Source organism: Uloborus diversus, unplaced genomic scaffold (assembly GCF_026930045.1).
Source record: "Uloborus diversus isolate 005 unplaced genomic scaffold, Udiv.v.3.1 scaffold_1302, whole genome shotgun sequence".
In the NCBI taxonomy this organism is placed as follows: Eukaryota; Metazoa; Arthropoda; class Arachnida; order Araneae; family Uloboridae; genus Uloborus; species Uloborus diversus.
This window is the reverse complement of record NW_026557991.1, coordinates 4,654-14,120: the sequence shown is the minus strand read 5'-3', so window position 1 is coordinate 14,120 and position 9,467 is coordinate 4,654. Positions and strand designations below refer to the sequence as shown.

Below are 9,467 nucleotides of genomic sequence, written 5' to 3'. Positions count from 1 at the left end.
TTTTAAAATAAATATTAGTTTATTTTGTCTCCAAAGCTTATGCATTCACCTTTACTTTCATATGCAGCAACGAATCATATTTATTCTCTTTCAATTCTCTTTCTCTTCAACTCAATTACTCGACAGGGGAAACCATCAAAGGGAAGAACAATACAATGCATTTAAAACGATTAATTTTAATTTCGTGCTTTGGTTGTCATTGGCGAATGTTGTCACATAATTTTTGGATCCTACCTCGTATGATTACTTTTATACGTAAGAATGTGAATACTAAATTCAAACCGTAAAACTCACTTGTAGTTTAAGAATTTAAAAAGCCCACCTGTTTCATGAGAGAAGTAATCAATTGAACATGGTTGTAAGTTGAGATAACCAAACAGATCTCACCAAAGGTAGCTATTATAGCCAGGGATCAAATTTCTAACAAAAGAAGTGCAGGATCCCTATAGTCTTCAAAACGTATTTTAATGCTTAAGTGGCCTGAATTCGGTCAAAAATACAAAACTTTGAGTGAAACAAATAAGGAAGTATGGGAGCTCAGCTCCCATAACAACTAGGCGCTGATTAGCAGAAAAATATATTTATATAACGAAGTACAAAAAGACGAATTGACTGGGTCATCAGAAGCGGTTTGATACTGCTATATTATTAAAAGTAAAATTTTATTTGTTGCTGATAAAGTGCACCATTATTGTAGCTATTAGGCATTAATATAATCAGATTTTTAGTGACTGAAATTATTAGAAATTTTTATTTTACATGCATGCCATTTTGCGATAAGGTCACTTTCAAAAAATCATAAAACAATTTATGGGGAAAAATACGAGATGCAGTGTCTATCCACTTGTTAAGCATTATATGGGGTTCAAATGAGCCAATTTCTAGATTTTTAAAAAAATGAGTTTTTTGAGTAAAATCACTTTAAAATCGCTAATTTTTGAAAATTTTCAAAATTTCAAATTTTATTTCCGAGGCTGTATGCATCCAAGGATTATAATAAAATATGTTATGAAACTATCATATAAGGGCTTTAGACTGCCATCTCCGTTTAGTAAAAAAAACTTTTTTTTTTCATGGAGAAAAAAAAAACATAAAATCTTTAAAAATGCAGTTTTTTCGCGGCAAAAATGATTTTTTTTCTTTATCAAAAAACCTAACTAAACTTTCAAAAACGATGTCTAGAGGATACATGGGTCTTTATTTATTTTTAGAAAAAAAGAATTATTCAAATAGGTTAGATACTTTTGAAATAGAGAGAGTGTCCATTTCAAATGGAGTGTTTTACCGGTTTTTTTTTCAAAATGGCGGATTTTGTGCAGAATTTTAATATGCTGTAACTGAAGAAAATTTTTTTTTCTTGCAAAATCCTTTGGGGACATTTCATATGTCCCTTAGTTGTAACTACTGTAATTTTTTCAAAAAAATCTTTGATGGTCATGTGACAGACCCTGCCTGATCTGAAATGGAATGGCTCAACCATCAAATACAATTAAATATGGACATTTAAAAGCCGAAAAAGCAACAAAATAATAAAATTCGGTTCAAGAGAGAAAAATAATTGACTATACAGGGTTCATTCCCAACTTTAAAAAATTAAAAGTAAGGAGTTTTGCAGGAGTTCTTTTTACGTTTTAAGGACTAGCTTCTTGTTTAAAGATGCATTTTTAAAAACATATTTCAGAAAAAATATGTAATATGCTAAATTTTTAGTAAAATATGCATTTGTTACTGCTTCTTAGACTTGAGCCGGAATCAAATTCTCTCGTTCAAATTGTCTCGTTCAAATCGCCGTCAAATTGTCTCGGAATCAAATTAAACTGCGGGGAGGGGGGGGGGGGACCATTAAAATATGTTTTATTTTGAAAATGAATTAAAAAAGTGATATTGATTAAAAATTTGTTTTTTTCTGAAAAACAAAACACGTACTAAAAATTTCCTAACCAAAAAATACTTTAAAAATAAAATAATTACTAAAATAAGAACTTTAATTAGCCGACTGAAAGTAGTCGAGACCAAAATAACTTCCAACTATCAAAATAATTGAAATATTTACAGGATACAAAAGGACAAACTTCAAACACAACAAACAATTTTCGGCGAAGCTTGTGCTTGATTTTGGCATAGGAACCATAAGGTTACTCATACGAGATTGAAATACAGAAAACTCAATTTAAACATTTGAAAAAAATACAAATCAGGGTTGGTATAAAAACCAGGTTTTTGGTTTTTTTGAAAAAAAAAAAAAAAACAGAAAAAACTTTTTGTTTAAACCAGGTTTTTTTGGTTTAAACCGGGTTTAATTGGTTTTTATTACTATTTGTAAAGAAAAACAGTTTTATTTTAGGGAAATCATGAAGATTTTATGAATTAATTGTTAAGGAATGTTTAATATTCATATTTGTACCTAATTTCTTCGTAATTAATTAAATAATTAAGAGTAAAATCTTGTAATTTCATTTCCTCATACTTAGATTTCTTTTGGAGAATATTGTTTAAGAATCTTTAACTATTATAAAAAATACAATACGTAAATGGGTCTTGGTGTAAATAATTAAAGAAATAATTTACTGTGATAGTTCAGACATTATTAATTACAAATAATCAAGAATAAATTGTTGCAAAATTAATTTCCTCGTAATCATAGCTGTTACCAGAAATAAAAAAGTAAAATTAAAATCACGCATTCTTAAACATGGAAAAGTATTTTGCAATATCTACACAAATGAATCATAAGTCTGATGTACATTATACAACTTTAAAAATCAAAAGATCAATGCATATTTTGTATAAATTTTTTTAAAAAAGTTACAAATCATGTAATTTTATTTACCTAATGTATCAGTGACAACAAGTATAGAAACAGGACAAGTAGGTTTTAAGAAAATAATCATGTTTTCCATTGTAGACATTATTTCTTCTGGTTTAATGCATTTAGGAATACAATTTTTTTTATCAAAGAAATAAAAATTTTAATTAGAAGCCTCAGTACAAACTTAAATGAAAATACTCTTTTAACATATTTTAATAATGAGACATTTTAATAACGTCATAAGAATTAATGTTTATTGATTCTTCCACCATTCATACATGAGACTTCTTTTATTATAGTGGGATAAAAAAAGTTCTTTGAAAGATAAAAATTTAGCATTAAATTATTTTTAAGAGTACAGTGTTACATGCATGTTTTCTGTTTTCATAATTTTATACATTTTCTTTTCTTGCTCTGACTGCATCGTCTATCAGGGATACAAAAAGTGTGCAGGTATAAGCGCAATTTTATGCCTACTCTAAGTGTTCTTGGACTTTTTTAGTTATTTTATTTTCTCTTGTTATTTAAATATTTTAGTGTTAAGATACATTGACACTATGCTTCGCTTCAATGGTAAATAATCTATCTCAATAAATCTTAAGTGATTAAGCAAATTAGGTAGTACATTAAGTTTTGGTTGAAATATGCTTTTTGGACTAATATGAAATGTAGAAAACTGAAAAATAATGATACTTAAAAATTATAAAAGAGTTACTTGGATTTTTTTCCTTCTAATTTTAGAGAAACTTGATTGGTCTACCTTGTATATTTATGCACGTAATAGAAAAGCTGCATAGCTTAAAAAAAATAAAATAAACACTATTGCAAACTTGCATTACCCTAACAATTATAAATTTCTAAATTTATTAAATCTGTAATTTATCTATAAAGCTTTGCTAGTTATTTTGCATAAATTATATTTTGTTTGTTGCAATAATATGTAAAATTTATGAAAACATTTGGGAGAAAACAATAACATTTAAAAAAAAAAAAACCATTTTTGAAAAAACTACTTGGATTAAACCACGGTTTAAATCAAACAACCCTGATACAAATTATTTTAATCTTCAAAATTGATCAAAATTTTGTAGACCATTTCAAAACTTTTGTGTGACTCGATACGCTGATAAGCATAGAAAAACTGACTAATTTTAAGAATTTTTCTTCTAAAAAGTACAAAAATATTAATTCTAGGAAATAGTGGTACTACTGTTTAGCTATTAAGTTGCTCTTTCATCTGTTGCATAAATATGTTATGTTTATTCATGTTTTGTAATTAATATCTACAACTTAAAAAAAAACAAACAATAATTTAGATAAAGAAGTCTGATTTTTTTTTCCAATCTAAAAAATTAAACTTTTCCAACTACAGATGTTACGTATGTATTTTAAAACACTCAAAGAAGTTGAAACAAAAATAAATTTCCGCCAGCTATTCCGTATTAACTTTCTGACATTCAACACTCTTAAAGAGCATGAATTTCATTAAAAACTTTTCAATTTAATGATTTCAATAAAAATACAAATGAATTTAATTTCTTTGCCTCTTTACAAGGCATAGTAAGCATCATAAATGCAAGAAATCTTATATCCATGGCGGATGCAAAGAGATTGCGATTTTCAAAGTGAACGTGTTATTAGTATAAAGAACGGAGCATAAAAGAATTTATTTAAGTAAATTGTTTTACAATTGCATTTAAAGCTCTACAATAAAAATATTAATATCAATCGACGTTGTTTACGCAAAAATCAATAACTTTTTGACTTTCATGAAAGACACAGAATTTGGCTTGAAAATTGTAACTGTGATTTTTATAGGAATAAAAGAAATTTCATTTGTTTGCCCTCCAAAAAAGCATAATAAGCATTAAAAATCATAAAAATTCCATTCTCATATCGGATGCAAAGAGATTGCTTTAATTAAAATGAAAGCATCAAGAGTCTAAAAACGGTAAACAAAAGATTTGATTGCAACGAAAAAAACTTTAGAATGGTGCTTTAACATTTACTAGATGCTAATTAACTACAAGATGTTATATTATTAATAGTTATCGAAATAATCGTCACAAATTTGTGGGGGGGGGGGAATCGGATGTGTGGAAGAAAATAGTCTAACGAAAAAAATCGGATTTCCAGTATTAACAGACGAAAAAATAGCGGAATTTCGTAAAATTCAGTATAAACGTAATCACTCGTATCAGATTGGCGATTGAAGAACATCTTTAAGGTCATGTAGAATAAAAAAACGGTAAGGTGTTTGCAAGAAGATAATAGCAAAATTCAGGGGTTTTAAGGGCCCTTATTTTCTTTTCTTAAAAAGCAGGAGTTTGTAAGGAGCTTACGAACCCTGCTATAAAAAAATAAAAAAAAAGGCTTAAAACCAGTTAAGATCGTGTTCCACGTGCTAGATAACTGCGTGCTTTATTGATTTACTTATGAAATAATTAAAAAAAAAAGGAATGGAAAACCAAAATGGTATCGTAAATAAATATTTTATGATAAACTATGACCTCACTAAAATTCCCGCAAAATGACAAACAACGGAACAACGCCGGTCAAGCTGATTGCCCTGTTCGAAACAATTTTTTTTGGCGTGATTATCGCCTATTTTTGCAGTTTAATGTACCAACAAAATTTCAAGCGTAGCATAGAGATTCTATTGTTTAATGAAATATTTTCCCATTTCAAGCAAAAAAAATACTAGCTACAGCATTTTATTTTGCCGGTTTTGTCGGCATCTGATGATGGTGAACGAATTTTCTTAAGGTTTTCATCTCTCGCGTTTGGCAACACACTACTTTCCGTTCTAATTCAGTTTCGAATTCAAAGCAGCGAAGGATTTTTGATCGCACGCTTTGCATAGAGCTTCTAATATTGTTTTTGATAGTGAATAGTTGGAGTTGTGTGCTCGATTGTGTTTGATGTGTTGTACTCTCTATTAAGACAATGGAATCGACGGAGGCCGCTTCATCATCATCTGCTTGTAAAATTTCGAAAGCAAGTGGTGCGATTCCGAAAACAACAGTTACTAAGGAAATTAACAGTCGCGTTAAAGGAAAAACAGATTGTGAAGCGATTACTGTATGGAAATGTTGCTTGGCTTCTCAGTAAAAAGCAAGATGCCGATGAACGTACGCATCAATGGACTGTTTATTTGAAACTTATGACAATGAGGACTTGTCTGTTTTTATCAAACGTGTTCAGTTCGTATTACACGATAGTTATGCTCAACCATATCGCGTCTGTCACTGTCCTCCTTATTCTGTCACAGAAACTGGATGGGGTGAGTTTGAAATTACAATCAAAATATTTTTCCAGGATAGTAATGAACGGCCTGTGACGCTATATCATTTCCTTAAGCTTTTTGATCGCGACGAAGATGGTCACATCAAATCGAAAGTACAAACTGTTAACTCCGAGTTATACGAGGAGTTAATTTTCACGGACCCACCTCATAAAATGTATAAACTGTTGCTCAGTTCTTTGCCGAAGACATCGGTGTTAAGTCGACATCAAGTTGAATATGAGGAAAAGAAAGCCAGAGATTTGCAAAAAATTCTTAAAGGTAAAGAGGCAATCAAGGAATTAATAGCGACTACAAAGCTTGAACTTGAAAGGGTAAAGCAGGACATATCGAAACTGAAAATTTCCATGCAGCAAAATTTCGTGAATTTGAACAGGTTTCATCAACATCTGTATGTGTTTTTCGCATTATAGAACTTCATTAAAACGCCAGTTTCGATTCCAGTTTCATGAAACTTTAGCAAAAATTTCTTTCCCTTCCTCTTTGTTTAGTAATTGCAGTTAAACAGCTTTACATTTTTCTTTGCCCAAATATCAACTTTGGATAATTATTAAATATTTGTGTTTTACTTTTATATCTGAAAAATTATGTTTTTAGAGACATATAAATATTTTCTGGACTGTGCGTTTGAAATTCCTTTTTGTGAATAATAATTTAACTCTTGGAATTGAAATATTTTGATAACATCTTTTAACAGCTTATTCCTTCAAATAGTAGTGCTTTTTTATTGGAGTGAACTGAATTTTTTTTATTGCTTTATGTCTTTATCTTTACTAATAATAAAGCTCAAAGTCTCTGTCTAGATCAGGGTTGCCAGACGTCCCGGATTTCAAGGGACAGTCCCGTATTTTAAAAAATTGTCCCGCGTCCCGGGGAACTTCTATACGGGACGGCTAAGTCCCGTATTCTAGCTGATAACAATATTTTACAGAACGAGACATTTTTTTTAAGGGAGGAAAACAAAGTAAAAAAAAAATCTGAAATAAAAAACAATAAGAAAATCATGTGACAGCTATCGCAAAAATTATTTTCGTTTTAATTTGGTTTTTGTTTTGGCGGCAGAACATGAGGAGCCGAATTATTGCTTCCACTTTGCTCATTGACTAATGTTGGAAATATATCTCTGCACATGCGTCATCAGTCAATCACAACGGAAACTATTTTTATACTTTGAGCGGCGACATTTTGTAAGGTTTAATGCTTTGTTACGATTGACTTTTTCAGATTTATCATGAAGAGACGTTCTACGTCGGAAAGCACCCCTTAAAAATACCCCCCCCTCACTCTTAGGAGCCTGTCCCGTATTTACTGTTCTTAAATCTGGCAACCCTGGTCTGGATGTCTGTGACGCGCATAGCGCCTAGACCGTGCGGCCGATTTCATGAAATTTGGCGCAAAGTTAGTTTGTAGCATGTGGGTGTGCACCTCGAAGCAATTTTTCGAAAATTCGATTCTTTTCTTTTTCTATTTCAATTTTAAGAACATTTTCCGCAGCAAAATCATAAAATTATCATAAGATGGATGAGCAAATTACGAAATTATCATTACGTGCAATGGGAGAGCGAATAAATTATTTTTTGGAATCGAAATATTTTGACAGCATCTCTTAACAGCTTATTCTTTCAAACTGTGATGCATTTTTATTGAGTGACGGGCCCGGCTCCTGTGGTAGGCGGCAAATTTCGAAATTGAAACATTTTTTGAAAGCATGAATGTCTGAATACATGAAAGCAATCGCCACCTCAGTCATTCCAGCCGAGGACTGCAGGGTTTCGTGCTTATTAGTACTCATCAGCCAGGCATAGGAAGTGACCGAGCTGGAGGTTTAAAAACCTCTGCTTGGTTACGCGAAACTTAGTTCGGAATTTAACTAGAAGTTCAATTTAATTTTAGAAGCTGCAAATTGTGTGACTTAAAAGTGTTTTGAAATTATTAATATCTGTCTCAGTGCCATAAGATTAGGCTTGCCAGATTTCTGAAATGTTCAACCGGGACACTGGAAAGTCCCTCCCCCCGCGTCGTCGTATTCAAAACGGCATACACCTTTGGCTGAATTTTGGAGCATTTTATAGGGCAGTTTATTCTTAATGCTATGAATAAATGGTTACTAATTATATGAACCTAAAACAGGGAAAATGAAAACAGATAAAATTTTAACATTTCACTTTCTTAGATGTAAATATTTACAATTTAATTTAGTTAGGAAAAAAATTGATTGAAGTATAAAAAATCAAACAATATTTAGATAATTTTTCATGTTAGCACGTTTTTAGACGGTAATTTTTGGTTTTAATCTTGTTGTAAAATCCCCACAAGCTAATCCGGTATTAATTTTACAAGTCAATGTTGCAAATGATAAAGTAATTATCCTAAAAAACCTTCACAGTTAATTGTTTTAAAACCTTTTTGGTCTTTGTAATCAAATTTATCATTTCTGGGACGTGAAGTAAGCCGGCCGAGACACCAGGATTTTATGCTGAAAACCCGGACTGTCCCGGTCAAACCGGGACGTCTAGCAAGCCTACTGCAATCCCGCGCCGAATTCAGTCCCGCGGGATTTCGGGATTGTAAAGTGCCAATCCCCGGGGATGCCGCGGGATTGACTTTATTCTTCAAAAAATTAAATTTTTTATGACAGAGAAAAAGTTGTGCTTTTTAGACTGCTTTTATTACTTGAATTAGTAGTCTTAATTCTGTACAACAATTGTAAAGCACTACAAAGCAGGGTTGGGTTTTGTACTGTCCAAAACTGGTTTTGGACAGGACAGGTGGTTTTTTACCGTCCAAAACTGTATAAAACTGTCCAAAAGTGTCCGAAACATGATAAAGTTAAAGAGGTGTAATCTAATCAAGTCGTATTGACTGCAATATTCGTAATGCATAAATATAGACATAACCGAGGTTTAATTAAAGAGTTTTTTTATAATATTTTTTTTCTAAAATGCTTTTTTAAAAAAAATATTTTACTTGAAAAAATTGGCAATAACTACTACATAAAAAATTTCTTATGTAACAGTTGGTAAAGTTATGAGAGGAAATTCACAACACTACCAAGACAACCAATTTCAGTTCCATTTATAATTGAAAGGAATGTTATTAAATGTGTGCAATATTTAGGTGAAAAAAAAGCTTAATTTTTTTAATGATTTTTGCAAATAAGTTTTACATGATGTTTTAAAACGAAAATTATTTTTTAAATCATAGATTACAGAACAAGAAATTGATGATTAAACTGATGATTTAAATTGATGATTATATTGTAAAACTTGAGTTATTCCTTTTTTTTAATTCATATTTTTTTAATACATTCTGAAACGACAAAAAATTGTTAACTTACTGCATTTAAGTCAATTA

The 9,467-nt window shown here is 30.7% G+C and overlaps 1 protein-coding gene across 1 annotated transcript; it reads left to right on the top strand.

Annotated features, from left to right (window-relative positions):
* Positions 1-5,755: 5,755 nt before the first annotated feature.
* LOC129232685 (YEATS domain-containing protein 4-like) lies at positions 5,756-6,427 on the top strand (the record flags this gene model as incomplete). Its single annotated transcript, XM_054866814.1, is given in 3 exon segments — positions 5,756-5,866; positions 5,868-5,967; positions 5,970-6,427. Coding segments are annotated over 3 exon segments (669 nt in total), but the record flags the coding sequence as incomplete, so codon positions are not given.
* Positions 6,428-9,467: the final 3,040 nt, after the last annotated feature.